The sequence below is a fragment of the Trichophyton verrucosum genome (assembly GCF_000151505.1).
Source record: "Trichophyton verrucosum HKI 0517 chromosome Unknown contig00093_1.f1.exp, whole genome shotgun sequence".
In the NCBI taxonomy this organism is placed as follows: Eukaryota; Fungi; Ascomycota; class Eurotiomycetes; order Onygenales; family Arthrodermataceae; genus Trichophyton; species Trichophyton verrucosum.
The window spans coordinates 50,347-67,714 of record NW_003315580.1 but is presented as its reverse complement, the minus strand read 5'-3'; the positions used below and the strand labels follow the sequence as shown (position 1 = coordinate 67,714).

General features: G+C 47.7%; 5 protein-coding genes across 5 annotated transcripts; 3 read left to right on the top strand and 2 right to left on the bottom strand.

Annotated features, from left to right (window-relative positions):
* Positions 1 to 366: 366 nt before the first annotated feature.
* TRV_01001 (uncharacterized protein) lies at positions 367 to 1,776 on the bottom strand (the record flags this gene model as incomplete). The annotated part of the gene is made up of 1 exon (XM_003024790.1): positions 367 to 1,776. One exon carries the CDS (start codon positions 1,774 to 1,776, stop codon positions 367 to 369), a length of 1,410 nt encoding a protein of 469 aa, XP_003024836.1.
* Positions 1,777 to 2,277: 501 nt separating this feature from the next.
* Positions 2,278 to 3,597, bottom strand: TRV_01000 (uncharacterized protein; the record flags this gene model as incomplete). Its single annotated transcript, XM_003024789.1, has 2 exons — positions 2,278 to 3,462; positions 3,532 to 3,597. The coding sequence occupies 2 exons, from the start codon at positions 3,595 to 3,597 to the stop codon at positions 2,278 to 2,280; spliced, it is 1,251 nt and encodes a 416-aa protein (XP_003024835.1).
* A 418-nt stretch (positions 3,598 to 4,015) lies between these two features.
* TRV_00999 (uncharacterized protein) lies at positions 4,016 to 9,374 on the top strand (the record flags this gene model as incomplete). The annotated part of the gene is made up of 9 exons (XM_003024788.1): positions 4,016 to 4,901; positions 4,963 to 5,388; positions 5,460 to 5,602; positions 5,690 to 5,902; positions 6,051 to 7,931; positions 7,982 to 8,169; positions 8,227 to 8,365; positions 8,420 to 8,528; positions 8,581 to 9,374. 9 exons carry the CDS (start codon positions 4,016 to 4,018, stop codon positions 9,372 to 9,374), a joined length of 4,779 nt encoding a protein of 1,592 aa, XP_003024834.1.
* A 1,575-nt stretch (positions 9,375 to 10,949) lies between these two features.
* Positions 10,950 to 11,816, top strand: TRV_00998 (uncharacterized protein; the record flags this gene model as incomplete). Its single annotated transcript, XM_003024787.1, has 1 exon — positions 10,950 to 11,816. One exon carries the CDS (start codon positions 10,950 to 10,952, stop codon positions 11,814 to 11,816), a length of 867 nt encoding a protein of 288 aa, XP_003024833.1.
* An 880-nt stretch (positions 11,817 to 12,696) lies between these two features.
* TRV_00997 (class V chitinase, putative) lies at positions 12,697 to 17,351 on the top strand (the record flags this gene model as incomplete). The annotated part of the gene is made up of 9 exons (XM_003024786.1): positions 12,697 to 13,728; positions 13,789 to 14,283; positions 14,348 to 14,590; positions 14,781 to 15,581; positions 15,631 to 15,853; positions 15,942 to 16,038; positions 16,148 to 16,714; positions 16,778 to 16,862; positions 17,037 to 17,351. 9 exons carry the CDS (start codon positions 12,697 to 12,699, stop codon positions 17,349 to 17,351), a joined length of 3,858 nt encoding a protein of 1,285 aa, XP_003024832.1.
* Between the last annotated feature and the right edge of the window lie 17 nt (positions 17,352 to 17,368).

Genomic DNA, 17,368 nt, shown 5'->3' with positions numbered 1-17,368 from the left:
GGCAAGGGCAGAAAAGCCGAAAATAGTCCGCACAGATTGCAGTGACCTGCTACTTATTCATCCCAAGTAGCTGCAAATCTAACTGCCAAGTTAATTTTTCAGGTTGCAAATAAATATACATTTAACGTTTAACATTCCTCCGTTGGAAGGCGGTTGGACGCCATTCCATAGTAATATGGTCGTGATATGTTTTATAACACAGTTTACCGGGAACGCCTGCAGGATGGGAATCAAAAAAGGATGGAGGTTGAAAAGAAACATAAAGAGAGGCGGATTATTAGGCTGTGGAACCCTGGTTGATGTTTTGGAAGCCCTCTAATGTGACATTAACAGCACCAGCTTGGACCAGCTATTCCAATAGATCTGTTAGTACATCAGATTTTTGTGGAAAAAGGGGAGATAATGGCTTACCGCTCTTCTCAGGTCATCGATTAGATCATCTGCATCTTCAATACCCACGCAAAGACGGATCAGGTCTTCGGGCATAGCCCTCTCCTTACGAGTCTTTGCATCGATACTGGCATGGCTCATACGGCATGGCATGCTGATTAAACTGTTCACGCAACCAAAGCTGACGCTGATTGCCCATAGCTTTGCACTTTCGACAATGCGTTCACTTATCATCACATCTCCCGTCTCGAACGAAAGAACAGCGCCAGCTCCTCGAGCCATTGTCCAATGGAGGTCATACTGAGGATGTGATTTCAGGCCCGGATATCGAACTTTGAACCCGTGTGATTCAAGAAACTCGGCAATTCGCTGGGCATTATTTTGTTGCTGTTCCATGCGGACCTTGAGCGTCTTGACGCCACGAAGGAGAAGCCATGAATCAAATGGCGACAGGCCGCACCCAGAGGCATTTATGGGGAAGTATAGCTTGTCTCCGAGTGTTAGGTCATTAACCGCAATGACACCTGCCATCAAGTCGTGGTGACCGGAGAGGTACTTAGTTCCACTCTCATATACAATATCAGCACCCAGGTCTAGCGGGTTAAGCAGCAGTGGGGAAAGCATGGTGTTGTCTACAGCAACTAAAGCACCAGGATTTTTAGCATGGGTCACTGTGGAGATTCGGCGTATATCAACGATTTTAATCAATGGATTTGTAGGAGTCTCAAGCAAGACCATTGCCGTCCTGGAGTTGAGTACCTGCTCAACATTTTCGGGATTGGTAGTATCGACATGGTGTACAATGATTCCTCCATGGGTAGATAAGTATTTGAGAAGTCGGTTGGTCCCTCCATAAAGATCGTCTCCCGTCACCACTTCATCCCCAGGCTTGAGGAGTCGCGTGATCACATCCAACGCCGCCATACCGGACGATACAACAAGTGCTCGTTGTGCCGACATAATCTTAGCCAAGTGACGTTCAAGATGTGTTCTAGTAGGGTTCCCAGATCGTGTGTAGTCGTATTCACCGCCCCCACCGCCAGATGTCTGTTTGAAGGTAGCACTCTGTGTATGGTAGAGCGGGTTAGTAAAGCAGCAGAATAAGCTATAGCCATCATGACTAAGGTAGGAGGATATCATAGTGGTGATATTTACCTGGTATATCGGTACGCTGCTGGCATTGAACTGGTCATTACCCTCGGTATACACCAATTCAGTTGCCAGGGCATATCTCCTCCCCGCCCTTGGGCTTGACGGAGCCGGCGATGGCGGCAGGTCATGTCCAGCTAAGTCAACATGTGGGAATGCCTTTTTCACAGCGCTGCCATCCTTGCCGGCTGTAGCAGCAGCAGTAGCCCCTGGCGGGGGAGGGCCTGATTCGGACATCACGGGTGTCAATTATAAGAGAGAACAAACAAGACAGTAAAAGCAACAAAAGTCCAAAATGATAAGCAGCTGTAGTAATAGTAGGTGTCAATATATGCCAGGAATATGCCAAACAAGGACCTCTTGTGGTTTTGATATCAAGAGGGCTGGCCGTGACTCCTCGTACTTTTCCCCAGCAAAAGCGATCGCGTCATCAAAAGCTGGAACACAGATATTATGTAATCCCCGTCTTCGGCAACTAAGGTTCCAAGGTGTCGAAGAGATAGGGGCAAAGCAGGCGACGCAGAGATGATACTTGATGAGATGGACGGTTTGAAAGCGAAGGGACTTATTAGTTTGGTTTATTGTAGCTATATATATATTTTAACAAGAAGAATGGAAAAAAGGGGAATAAGTGTAAGAAACCCTCCGATCTACGGTTAACGCCTATATCCATTTGAATAACACATGGTTATACATCCAATTTTCTCTCGTGACGTCCATCCATAATATCACACAGTCTTAGTCCAGCCCCTCTGCTACCGGGATAATTGCAGATGCGTCGACCATTTCGTCCTGCCCTGATTCAGTGCTCCAGTCCTTCTCTGAGAGAGACTTTCTGAGCGACGTAGTTGAGTGTATTGATGATTTGACTGCACCGGCTTTCTTGAAGAAGTCGGTTGTTCTCACTCCTCGTGCTTCTTCGGGGTTGACGGAGTGTATCATTGCTCCGGCATCACGTTTTTCTCGGATAAGCTCTCTGACGGGGACCATAGCTGCATCTCTACATGCTTCTTTGATGTCGCTTCCGGACATTCCGTCCATGACATTAACGAGATATGACAAGTCAAAATTGTCTTTGTCTAACTTCGTATCCTTGAGCACAATGTTAAGGATTCGTCGTCTCTGGGCTGCTAGTGGTAGAGTGACAGGGAATTTCTTGGGCATTCGTCGTAGGATAGCTTCGTCAATATCCTGGATCCGGTTGGTGGCACCAAGTATAAGAACCCTCTGGGGTTGGCCCATGGCGTTTGCCGAAGTCAACCCATCCCAGTGGGTCATGAATTCGGCCTTTACCATACCACTAGCCTCATGTTCTCCACTGCGTCTTGTTCCCAGGACGGCATCGATCTCGTCAATGAAGACAATGCTTGGTTCTAGTTTCCGTGCAAGTGAAAACACAGCGTTAACAAGCTTATTTGAGTCCCCATACCACTTTTCCGTCAAGGTTGAGATGTGTAGGTTTATGAAACATGCTCCGCTTTCATGTGCAAGAGCCTTTGCCAGCATGGTCTTTCCACACCCCGGGGGTCCGTAGAGCAGAACTCCGGAAGGTGCGCTGAGTAGAGAAGAAGTCGTCCTGTATAGTTGTGGCATGGTAAGCGGGTATATAACTGACTCCTTCAACTCCTCAATGATTTCGTCCAGGCCTCCTATGTCTTCGAATGTCACAGGGATATCTTCTGGTGCAACAACGTCCATGGCGATGGTTTGCTCATACTGAGTCAAGACAAGCTTCTCCTTTCGTTGTCGTCGCTTGCCATTCTTCTTCTCGCTTCCTGACGAATCATTGTCTGAGTCTTCTTCCCGGTCTAATCGTTTGAGTACCGCGGCAGACTTGCGTTTGGCTTCTTCACGCTTTTGGCTATCTGGATCCAATTCGAGTTTGGATAGTAGGAACCGGACTACAAAATAAGTTGAGAGAGACTATTGTTAAAGACAAACATGTCAGCAGGTAACAACCATCACGGCTAGCTAAACAGGGTTTGCACGCACTGTACCAGCGATCAAAATCAGCTCCTGAAAAAGCTGTTGCCAGCGCCGGGCGCCGTTAGAGGCCATCAGTGAGGAGGATCTGTCTGTTCGGTACAGTCAAGCGTGCTCGCCGCGCAAAAGGCCCTTCTGTAGCAGCACAGCGCAGTGTTCAGCAGGCCTTCTTCTGAAAATCGAGACGGACAAGCTTCTTAAGAGTGTCAAATATATTAGTGTCTTTGCTTGTGATCGATACAATAACTGCTGCGTCGCCATGACTAACTAACTTGTGGCTTGCGATGCTTTCTTTCCGCCCATTTTGCGCCGAGGCTTGAAGTTCCGCTGTGGCTGAGGATCACGTGCACAAGCAACCAAACAACGCCAAACAGACGAAAACACTCGAAGGGGTTTGGATGCTGTTGATAATTGAACGATACCAGGGCTACAGTTTACTCAAATCATAACCTCGAGTGCGGTTGAAACGAAGAAAACAGCTTACATAGGTCCAATGCCTAAGCGCAAGGCAGAATCGAAACTTTCGTCGCTGGTGAATGGAGACATAGAGGACGATGATCTGAGTCGCGTCGAAGATGATGATAACGCGAGCATAGAACCTCCGCCAGCCAAAAGACAGAAAGGACGGCCAAAAGCCGCTACGACAAAGGCTACGGCCGCGGCAACAAAGACCACAAGGAAAACGCGCTCGAAAGTGGTGGTGGGCCCAAAGAAGCGTGGTGCGGCGGCAGGGCGAAAGAAGACAGCCAAGGTGGTTGAAGAGCCGCCAGCTGATGATGTGGACAGTGCTGAGGAAGAAAATGAGACATTAGGGAGAGAAGGGGTTTCAGAGGACGAGCTCGATTCGCCGGAGACCGTTCATAACCAAGAGAGTCAAGAGAAAACTCGAACACGAGGGAGAGCAAAGGATACCGAGACCATAAAGGACGGGGAATTCGAGTATACACCTACAAATACCAAGTCAGCGGCAGTTAGAGGACAAAAAGGAAAACAAACGGCAAAACAAGCAGCCAAGGAACCCTCTCCGCCTGTAGAGATAACGCCGGAAACTGTGAAGAGTACATCCAGGACTAGTATATCCGCCGGCAAAACACAAAGATTCACGCCTTCAGGAGTCCACTGGGCTTCGCCTGTGAAAAGTACGAATGTCTTGCCCCAGCACAGGACATCTAGGCCATCTGGGATAAAACCGTGGGGCAGCCCTACAAAGGGTCGTGAGACGGGAGATGGAGAGGTTGCTCTCAGGCTGAAACTGGGTGAAATGACCAAGAAGTATGAGAGCATGGAAGGGAAATACCGTGCCTTGCGGGAGATTGGCATAGTTGAGGCAAACTCAAACCTAGAAAAGATACGGAAACAACATGAGGAGACCACCGCAGGTAAGCTGCTTTTATCATTCAATGACGTACGTGGTGATAAGCTAACAAGCAACATCGGTAGCATCTAAGCAACTGATCAACTCCCTGAAGAGTGAACTATCGAAGCAGTCAAGCGCATCAAAACAGACCCGAGATTTGCAGAAGCAACTTGAATCACGGAACGAGGAAGTGGCTCAACTGCGACAACAACTCGAAGAAATGAAGTCTGGCTTAAACAAAGCTCAGACAGAAGCCAAGTCACTACAAACAAAACTTACAGCTGCTAGGAATGCTGCTGCTAATGCGGAAAAAGTAGCTACAGCAAGAGGCTCTGCTGTCAGGTCAGGAGCTGTAACTAGGGATACTGCCAATGGTCTCTTGGAGTCGGCTCAGGTGGCCCAGCTCAAGGAAGACCTGTATAGCGACCTTACCGGCTTAATTATCCGAGATGTGAAGAAGAGAGAATCAGACCACTTGTATGACTGTATACAAACTGGTCTTAATGGAAGTATGTTGGCCCATCTCTCCCCCGCACCCCCCCGTTGTCTTGCTATGTCTTCGTGCTAACCTGCGAAGTAGCACTTCATTTCAAACTTGGTGTCAGCCACAACATGGACAACCGATCAACTGCCAGCCTGGAAGCAGCGGAGTTCCACTATATTCCCTTGCTAGATGAGAACAGAGACCGAGATCTGCTGGAGATACTCCCCGACTATCTTTCAGTAGACATCACTTTCTCGCGGCAGCATGCAGCTACATTCTATAGCCGCGTAGTAGATAGGCTCACAAAGAAGCTGACGGACTCTTAGTTCGTCCTCATATATAGCTCAATCCACCGCCATTTCCCTCAGTTCCTCATCACCTCATCTTCTCTTCGTCTTTTCCATCTCGTCTTCCTCTGCGGCCATCCTCCAAAGGTCCTCCATCCGTTCCTCGACTTAAGCTTAACTAAAAATTTTGCTATTTTTACTTTTTTTGGCGCGGGCCGGGGAGCTCTGTGCCCAAGCATCCAATCAGAAGCCGTGATCAGGACATTATTTTTCAGCGAAAGCGACAAGCAGCAAACACCTTGTTGTCCTTCGCCCCTTAAGCCTCAATATTTAGTGCTAGTTACGCCCTCCCACCTTTGGCGCTGGTGATGGACTGCGGCCTCTCTCTCTGCCTTCATAGCCTGCTCAATCGAAGGCTTCGACATTCTTCCGCACCCTCATCCGTTGCCCGACACTGAAGAAGAAGCTGCTACTGGAGGGGGAGAGAAAGAAAAGCTGTGCCGCCATGTCTCGCACAGGGTTGTTCCTAGCCCTAGCGGTGCTCTTTCACCTTATCTACACCTACTCGATCTTCGACATCTACTTCGTCAGCCCAATTGTCAGTGGCATGCGAGAATATGGCGTCGAACGCGCTCCCAGTGCCAAAGCCCCCGCCAAACGCCTCGTCCTGTTTGTTGGTGACGGTCTGCGCGCAGACAAGGCATTCCAATACTTCCCGGACCCTTCCCCTCCAAAGACCGGCTGCTCGAAGGACAGCGAGGACAATGTAACCTGTCCGGAACCCGATTTGACGCCCAAACCACTTGCGCCGTTCCTCCGTTCACGCGTCCTGGATCATGGCACCTTCGGAGTATCGCACACTCGAGTACCAACTGAGTCAAGACCGGGCCATGTTGCTCTGATTGCAGGCTTATATGAAGATGTTTCGGCTGTGACAACAGGATGGAAGCTGAATCCTGTCAATTTTGACAGTGTGTTCAACCGAAGCAGACACACCTGGAGCTGGGGAAGTCCTGATATCTTACCCATGTTCAAGGAGGGTGCTGTCCCTGGCCGGGTCTCTGTTGATATGTACAGTGAAGAGGCAGAGGATTTCACTCGGGATGCTACATTTTTGGATATCTGGGTATTTGACCGTGTTAAGGAAATGTTTGCAGCTGCAAGAGAGGACAAGGAGCTCGATGCACAGCTCAGAGACGATAAGGTTGTGTTCTTTTTACATCTCCTTGGCTTGGATACGACCGGGCACTTCTACCGTCCATACTCAAAGGAATACCTACATAATATCCAGATTGTCGACCAAGGCGTTCGCGAGATCACTGAGTTAATAGAGGATTTCTATGGCGACAAGGAAACCGCCTTTGTCTTTACTGCCGACCACGGTATGAGCGACTGGGGCAGTCATGGTGACGGTCATCCAGATAATACCCGTACACCCCTTATCGCCTGGGGTTCTGGAGTAGCTAAGCCAGTGAAGTCTAAGAAAGGTGTTGTTGCACCTGGACATGAAGACGGTTTCTCCTCAGACTGGCACCTAAACGATATTAAGAGACATGACGTCGCTCAGGCCGATGTGGCTGCTCTAATGGCTTACCTGGTTGGCCTAGACTTTCCCGTCAACTCTGTAGGAGAACTCCCACTCTCCTACTTAGATGCCACTCCAAAGGAAAAAGCCAAAGCCGCTCTCGCCAATACCCAGGCCGTCCTTGAAATGTATCGTGTCAAGGAGGAACAAAAGAAAGCTACTACTATCAAGTATCAGGGGTATTCGTCTTTTACACAACCGCAGCGCTCACCGGAGGCTCAATTAGCTGCCATTCGCAAGTTGATCTCGACCCGCAAATACGAGGAATCAATCCTTCAATCTAGAAGGCTGTTCCAGGATGCATTGGAAGGGTTGCGTTACCTACAGACATATGACTGGTTGTTCCTCCGCGCCATTGTGACAGCGGGATACTTAGGCTGGATCGCATATGCCTTGGTCACGGTGATAGACCTGCATGTTCTGCCAACTTCTCCGGAGCCTGACCGATCCGTCCCCAGCTTCATGTTCTTTTCGTCCGTGCTCATGGTTCTATACTCTCTTCTATGGGTTCAGCAGTCGACGTGGCGGTATTATGCATATGCATTTTTCCCAGTTTTCTTCTGGGAGGAAGTGTTTGCTCGCCGTGCGGCCCTTGGTGCTGGGCGAAAGATACTCCTAGGCCACGTTAAGTCGTTCACAGGATATGCCATGTTTCTGTTACAATCTAGTCTATATATCGGGGTTTTACTGGGACTTGTGAGTGCACTCTGCTGTCGATGAATGGTGTGTTTACTAACGGACCCTAGGTTCAATCATATTTCAACCGAGAGATATACACATATTGTTATCTGCTTGGTTCCGTATGGCCCGCTCTCTACGGATTCGAATTTTTGAACAAGAATAAGCTACTCTCGGCAGCATGGACCATCAGCTGTATTTGTATGAGCATCTTTACCCTCTTACCTGTCGGGAAACAAGACGATGCAGATACAGTGTAAGTTTTTTTCAGTTTCGAAAAAATGACTTCCAGTTGCTAACTTTCCTGATTTAGTACCTGCGGAGGTATTCTTATGTTTGCCACTGGAATGCTCTACTTGATATTCGAGGAATCTATCCTTTCATCCTCGAAAATAGGAACTCGTTCGGGAAGCACCTTTAACATCGGGTCACGTATTGTGATGGGGGCTCAGGTATGATTCTATAAAACTGAGACCTGCGTTTCACGCATACTTACTAGGTGCTAGATTGGCCTTATACTTCTTTCTATCATTGTTACTCGCTCCAGCATTGCATCTCTCCAAGAGAGAGCGGGATTACCTCTTGGTAACCAAGTCACGGGCTGGATTGCAATGGGTAAGTCATCCTCGACATGATTTCTCGTGATTCCCAGTCTGACATATCCTAGTATCATCTTTTATCCTACCGATGCTACACAAGCTCTTCCCAACAGGACACTACTTCCACCGTCTGATACTTCTGTTCCTCACCTTCTCACCCACCTTCATCGTCCTCACAATCTCTTACGAAGGAATTTTCTACGTCGTGTACTTTGCAACCCTGGTCAGCTGGGTCCGACTTGAATATAGCATCTACAAACATACACTGCCCTCAATACCCACCAGGCCAACGCTCTCCCGAGAAGATACCCCTAGACCTACGTCCCCAGGCTTCAAACCGGCTACACCGAATACTAACAATTCCACATATCGGCCTCTTAACATCTCTGACGCCCGCATTGCCCTTTTTTTCCTCTTCCTTCTTCAATCCGGTTTCTTCAGCACTGGTAACATAGCCAGTATATCTTCTTTCTCCCTCGACAGCGTCTCGCGCCTCATCCCCGTTTTCAACCCTTTCTCTCAGGGCGCTTTACTCATCCTCAAAATCCTCGTCCCCTTCGCTTTACTCAGTGCAACCTTCGGCATTCTCAACCGCAGACTGCATGTTGCGCCGTCAGCCCTGTTTATGATCGTGATGTGCATCAGTGACGTGATGACAATGAATTTCTTCTTTATGGTTCGTGATGAAGGGAGCTGGCTTGATATCGGCACTACGATCAGCCATTTTTGCATATCGAGTGCGCTATGCATATTTGTGGCTCTCATTGAGTCCTTGAGCGGCGTGTTCATTTCGGGAGTTGAGTTGGATGGCTATCGGGCTCAATCCGATCTGGGAGAGGAAAAGGACACTGTTTCCAGCTAGACAGTAGAATTTTCCTATATCCCCCTTACTTACCCTTTCTCCATTTTTCATCTTCTTTTGTCCATTTCCCTTTTTACTTATACTACATATTGCATTCTTACGCTCATCCATAATGATTTCTGCTCCCAGGTTATTATCCCCTCTTCTTTTGTTTTCGTTAATTTTGGTTTTTTGTTCGAAACGAATGGGGTAGCCTAGGACTTTTCTTCGCAGAATTATTATAAAGGACATCGCTCTTATATTCGTACTTATATTTTGTGGTAGATTTTGCACATACTATAATTTTATATAGATCGGAATAGAAGCTGGTCAGTTGCCTTTTCCTACCGATGTCACATTGTATTGTACCTGGGAATCAAGCATGGCCAAACGTAGCCACTATACGCTATGAACTAGGTTGAATGTATATCATTGCTCTAGACGCTGTGATCTGAGTTCAGTAGTAACGACTACAAAGCTCACGTTGTAAGTTATCCCTGAAACGAGAAGCTTCGAAGTTCAGTCAACAAACTCACGCCTCGGTGCGTCTTGCTGCAGCTTGAGTTAGTTATATTTGACATTTTCTTTAGAAGATTGTATAGAATAACTCATGTAGGTACGGAAAGGATCTTGATGTGTTTCACAGGTAGATCGAAAGGAAAGAAGTTGCTGATTTTTGAAATATGCATTCTGCTCATAGCGAAAGTATGGTTGATTATGTAGAACTACGCTGATCCAAGGGCGCGCTGAGGGGCCGGTTGTAACCAGTCGTAACCACCGAGGCTTCCTATAAACGGCCATTTAGGTACAGGGTCTACCGTTCAAATGTAACCTTATGAGGGTCTTTTTGGCACTGTATTGTTTTTGCTTTATATCCACTCCATACTCACGGAATGAATACCTACTGACATCTGAGGTGTTTGGCTGGAAGACTTGGTGATCGTCGAAGCTAACTAACTAACTACTAACTAAGTTAGTTAACTAAGTCTGAACCAGCTGGTCGGGTCCAAAACTAACTAACTTAAGTTAGGTAGCGCCAAGGCGGCGGCCCGGCGTGAACTGACTCAAACTTACTTCTTTTACTGAACGATATTGACCAGTGGAGGCAGCTAATACATATATATGGGGAGTTTTACTTAAAGTCAAGCTTCCAGATACAAAGTATAAGCGGGGTGCTCCTTGCTCCTTGCCACTGCCTTCCTTGAACCAACATTATAGGTTATCTCCTATTCGTTAATTTCAGCGCAACGACAGGGGTGCATGCGCCTTGCCCTTGACATTCTGTTAGAAGTCCCTTAACAACAGCGACCCATGTACTTACATAAACCCTCTTGCCCCTATTACGGAGTAACAAGTTATCCATTTCTAACTCTCCCTGCCAGAAACCAACATCATCTCCCATTCGTCAACCCTGACACAGAGACAGAAGCCCCTTGGTGAGAAAAAGCGGATACGGAATACATCCGAGCAGGTCAACTAACTGCCACTAATATAAGTACCCATGTCAGTGCAGAGTATTTTCTCTCTCTCTCCTGGTTCTCTCTTCTTCATTGTCTCTTAGGTCATCTCACTACCATCATTAGCTGTCAAACGAATATGGCTGATTTCTACCGTGGATTCCATTTTGTTGGCTGGCTGCTTCTGATAGCCTGCAGTTGGGCCGTGGACACACCAACCCCTACATCTCCGCAGACCGTGGAAGTGGACCTGATCTTTCCACGCAATGAGACCTACGCCCCTTCCTCCCTTATGCCAATGGTCTTTGCTATTCAGAATTTTCGCGCTGCAAAGCTGCTCTTACTGGAATTTGAATACACTCTCCAGCAAGACCCCGAAGTCCCACCAGGCCTCGTAAATGGCATCCGCAATATCAAGTACGGCAACTACACTGGCAGCAGTACTCACTTCGAATATGATTGGACCACTAGGCTCAACAATACGGAGGGTACATGGCTGTTTTCCTGGTCATGGCGTGCACTTAACTGCTCCCAACACACTGACGCGGACCCAGAATACCCGGGCCCGCAAAAACCTTTTCACCTCGAGAGCGATGTCAAGGGCCATGCGGTTTGGTTTACTACCAAGCACGGAGCTAAACAGCCAGATCTCGTTACTGCAACGCGAGATGGCGCGTGCGCTGAGTCACAGGCCGATACCATGAATATCACGGAGATACTGGATATCCCCTGGTCGGACAGCTATTGGGGCAGTCAGACAGCGTGCCCATTGCTTTCGACCGTAACACCAACTCCAAATCCCTGTGGAGCCAAGGTAGACTCTAGTGCGGCATCAAGTATTTCATACGCCATTCAATCCAGTGCATGCCTATCAGCTGTGACTCCCACTGTGGCCTGCCCGCCTGGCGTTGAAACGGGGAACTCAGCACACCACGCAGTGCAGTTTTCAGTCTCAGGGGTAGGGTTGTTCACAGCTACACTTGGTTGGCTCATCTACCTGGTGTGATTCCGACACACTCTATTTATAGGCATTATTGACTACAGCGTATATCAAAATAAAGCTAAGTCCCCCTGTTGGCGATCAATGACACTTTAGACTTGTGCAATATACAGGGGTTGGCCCACAGGTTTTGTGCGCATGATACAGTTCACGGCTAGCCCGGGAGGCTGGGAGTAAGTATGTACATCTCCAGTACAGAGTAATATTCATGACAAGACAACCTGCATATCTATCTAGCTCTATATGAAACCTGCTATTATTATTGTAATCCTTGTATCGATTTTTTTATAAGGTATAAATACCCTGGAGAGTGGTATGAAGCAACGGTGTGCAGGAATAAGTTCAGTACTGCACAGTGACATTCATATGATAGCATGCATATGCTGTGTTCCATTCTAAGCCTCAAGGGCGTCGAAATAATATCAAGGATAAATTTTCCAATTCAGGGGCAGTAGAGGTGGATATGGGTTCGACTGCTGAAGGCAAAAATATATAACCAGTGCTCGAGGCACACAATTTTTCATTTTGCATTAAATTTCACCCACTGCACTCGTTACATCTCATTCCTTTTGCCCTACCGATGCTCGGCGTAGCTCTTGGGTCATTAGGCCTTGGTTTATTTGCCAGCGGGCTCATTGTGCGGGCAAACCCATTATCAGCCAGCTCGCACTACGACAGGAGAAGCTCATGTCCGGCTCGTTGCAGTATCTCGGGGTCAACCCCTTCCGACTGGTCTGTGTACCCTAACCTCAACCGGATCCAATCCTGTCAGGAAGCCCAATTTTATCATTTTAGCCTGTATGATGAGGTCGATGATGCAAACACTTTTCATCGAATCTTTGCCTGCACATCCGATGGCTCTGATTGGGATAACGTACCCAAATCGATGGCGGTAGAAGTGCAGTCCACTTGGGAAGATGCTTCCTATGAAATAGGGTGGTGGCCCGAAGATGGTGGCAAGCTTGCTTCCTCCAGTATCCATTCGCTGTCTATGCAGTTGCGCCACTATCTGGCAAATGGGTACGGATACCCAAACAACACAGTGCTGCTGTTTGGCTACTCGAACCAAGCCGCCGTTGGCCTCTATATTGGCAAAGGGTTGCAAAATGAAGGAGTGGGCTCATTTGCTCTTAAGGCGCTGGGAGACAGTGTATTAGAGCCAGAGGTCAAGACGTCAAGTGTAGCCATGCAACTATGCCACGCAGGATATGACGCTGATCATATCTTTGGCTTCATAGCCACCAGCAATGGCTCCTTCACCCCTATACAAAGAGCACTCAGGACTTGGGCCAGGGCAGAGTGCCTCTCCATCACCAAGTCCAAGAATATCACTGGCCCGGCCTACTTCACCACCCCTCCGTTAGGCCTTGCAATAGACTCAGCTCTGCGTGGTAGTAACGCCACAACAACCACTTCCGCCAGAAACGACCTGGAGCGTCTATCGGCCCGAGCCGATGGCCGGACGAACCGAGTCCAAACGGGCGAAAGTTGCGGCTCTTTAGCAAAGAAATGTGGCATTGCCGATGCTGACATAATCAAACACAATTCCGCTTCCAACTTCAATTCAGTCACACCGGGAACACTTCCGCACTTTAAACCCGAGCCTAACCCAGACGGATCGTGCTACACGCACACATTTCAGGCTGGTGATAGCTGCTCAAGCGTTGCAGCTGCGAACGGCCTTACAAATGATGACCTAGAAGACTTTAACAAGAAAACTTGGGCCTGGAATGGATGCTCCAATGTTTGGGTTGGCACTATTGCTTGCCTAAGTAGAGGGAGACCACCATTTCCAGCTCCTATAGCCAATGCTGTATGCGGCCCGCAGGTACCTGGAACTAAGGTACCAACTGGAGATAGCGATATCGCCAGTCTCAACCCCTGCCCGCTAAATGCATGCTGTAATTTCTGGGGACAGGTAAGCCCCGTCTGTTTGTCCCGCATATAAGATAAACCATTTGCTAATATATAATCCCAGTGCGGTACTACCGAAGAGTTTTGCATCAATACTGGTACTGGTGTTGCGGGAACTACTGGGCCTGGCACCAATGGATGTATTTCAAACTGTGGTGCCTCAATCATTAACGGTAAACCGCATGAGTCCTTTAAAAAACTCGGCTATTTCAAGGGCTATAACTTTTCTAGCCATAGCTCTGTTTATCAGAATACCCTCCAGGATGAAGCCTCACAATATACGCACTTGCACTTTGCTTTTGGCTCAATTACACCCGACTACGAGATCAACACTGGAGATACTGTGACTACCGATGAATTTAATAGCTTTAAACTTATCAAAGGCCCCAAAAGAATCTTATCATTTGGCAGTCGGACAATTTCCAATGATCCAGGGCCTTATACTATCATCTGTGAAGGTGTTACGGATGCTAATAGACTTAAATTGGCTACTAACATTGCTAACTTTATAAAGAAGCATGGCCTTGATGGAGTCAATATTGATTTGGAGTACCCATCAGTTAGTTCAGCCCTTTCTAGAAACAAACAAAGTCATTTATTCCCTGCTAACATGATATACTCAGGCTCCTAACCTTCCGGCTATCCAATCTAGGTCCAAGGATGAAGGTGAAAATTATTTAGCTTTTCTTGTCCTTCTAAAAGATTTGCTGCGGGAAAGATCGGTTTCCATTGCGGCTCCTGCCTCATACCAGTATTTAAAGGGCTTCCCAATGGACCGGATTGGGGAAATTGTAGATTATATGGTTTACATGACCTTTGACCTGCACGGCCAAGTAAGTATACCGATCCCATCGCCTTGGAAACTTGTTTGAAGCTAAGCATTTATCTCAAGTGGGATTCACATGGCACATTTTCACAGCCTGGATGCCCATCAGGAGCGTGTCTCCGTAGCCACGTTAACTTAACTGAGACTATTAGCGCTCTGTCCATGGTTGGTGTTCTATATAACCATTCAATTGATCCTCCTTACGACCTAAACTAATAAAGGCGTTGCAGATCACAAAGGCTGGTGTCCCCTCGAATAAGGTTGTTGTCAGCATGCCTAGCTACGGGATATCCTTTGCAATGGCTGCAACAGGCTGTCATACGCCGGATTGCTTATGCACTGGAGGGCCCCAATCCTCCAACGCAGCAAAAGACGTATGCGCTCAGACTGCCAGATATATTGCTAATGCAGAGATTGAAGAGATACTTAAAGATCCGGGTCGAATCAATCAGCACTACATTGATGGAGCAAGTAATAGCAATATTCTTGTATACGACAATACCCAATGGATTTGCTATCTGAGTGCTGAAGTCAAAGAATCACGAACAGCTCTATTTAATTCGTTAAATATGGGTGGCACCGCTGATTGGGCCATTGACTCAGCATCTTATCACAACCGCCCTGCCAACGCTGGGGGTTGGAGCAATTTCCTACAGAAACGCAGGCCAGGAGAGGATCCTTACGGGGTTGAAAAGCGAACTGGGAACTGGACTGAACTAACTTGCGAAGATCCGGGAGCTGCAGATCGCAGTAGCCTGCCTCCCTCTCAGCGGTGGGGAAGCTTGGACTGTAATCACGCTTGGCAGGACGCGATCAATATATGGAAGACTGTCGATAAGCCCCGATCCAGCGGTGAGAATAAAGCGTTCCTAGCATCTATTTCAATTACATTCAGTGGGCCGGAAGGCACAGACTGCGGCAAGTTATACGACGCGAGCTGTGAAAATACCCGAACATGCGACACGTTCCACGGGAAAGACACAGGTCCAGCGGCCTTTCTAATATGGAACTCCTTGGTGATGGTCCACAATGTAAGTTTCTAATTGAATATGCTAGTTATGACAAATACCTATAATGTAGTCATACAGAATCCAGCTAACCGACGCAAAACTACCAATGCAGATGTACAACGACATCGATAAAAATCTGCAAAGAGCTACTAGCGATTTAGTCAACTCCGTGTTTGACTTCACAGACAAGTTCTTACCGACACTGCCTGCTGACAATAAGTGGTTGCTAGCCATGATAGATCATCTACTCCCTATCGGGACTGCTGCGATTGGCGGATTTGTTTTCCATTCTTGTAAGCTCACGCTCCTCATTTGACTGAAATAAAAAAAGACTGACTTTTGAAAATCAAAAAGGGCTGAAGGACATGGCATATTTTGTAGGGAAACCTACTCGAGATGATGAACTAAAGACTACCACATCACTTCTTATCGGACAAAGTACAACACTCGCTGCAAACTTATTAGATACCCGTAAGATGTAAGTTATCCCCCTACTCTATCCCCTGGTTTTTGCCCTGCAACAGCTCTAGCTGCCAGTTCGCCCAAATAATCGTATGGCTGACACTTGGTGGTTGAATTAACAGTAGTGACTGGTCCACAGCGACGCAAGATGAGTTCTCCAACTATCTTGGTGAAACCATCTATGCCTGGGTCAATATCACAGCAGTCACTCTCCGTGACCTGTTCAACGGCAGTGATGCCTCAATAGCTACTCTTACAGGCATTATTTCCGACGGCAAGCTCATTGATGGACGAAAAGATAATCAAGATGATGTTAGTGTCTTGAATACTAGAGCTGATGCACCCATGTATGATGCTGGTATTGCGAGAATTGTCTTTGGTTTTGCTATACCTTCCATCTGGACGGCCGCGGGGACATTCCCTTTTGTCATTGACTCCGGCTATCCATGCGGTACAATCGACCCGCTCGACTCTTTCCTCTCTGTGGAAACTATGCATGCCACAGCTAGCTGTGTTGATGACAAACTATACTATCTAGCTTCACCAAAAGGCGACGCACGTGAATATGTGCCTTATCCCCGCGGTAGCGGCGGGTATTACAGAAACAACAAGTTCTCGGCTCCACCTGGGGTCGAGTTTTTGAACCATGGGAACTCTTTCAAGGGTGTTACTTTGGATGATATAGTCAAGGGGTGAGTTTGTCATTCCTTTAGAAAGTCGCTATAGTTTGGCACAAGCAACTAACTCAAGTCCAGAGCTGTCCACACATATAAGCAGAATGGAGGCAGAAACGGTGGCAAAGTAGCTGACCCTGGCGATGCTGGGACTCGCAAAAGGCTCGTAAGTCAAGATATCACAACGCCAGGTTTCATCCGTGTGCCTGTCTGCAGCCCTGATGCAGCTTTCAAGTCATGGTTAGGAATGAACAATAAGCCTGATACCACATTGGAAAACTATCCATGCTCCCCACTATTAGCCAGGGATGAATGCGAAGCCTAAACGTTCGAGGACCAGACGAACGGCGGGTCCCCGCTAGTGTCTGATTGCATGACAATAATTAAGAACATTGAAGGAACCGATGGTCAGTGGACTACTCCAGTTGTCGGCAAGAGTCAGCGCCGGCTCGTTGATTTTGGAACTTGCAAGTTTGGCGTCGAAGCAACTAAAGTAGACGGAAACATAGCCTTCTACGTTGGCGCACAGGACATCGTTGATATTATCACAGACGCGATTAAGCAGTTTGCCAAAGACGGCAGGGTTGCTGCCAAGGGCGACATGTCGTGCCGGGGGAACGTCCATGGCCAGAATGTCAAATGGGGGATCTATTGAACTGTACGGAGTACTTC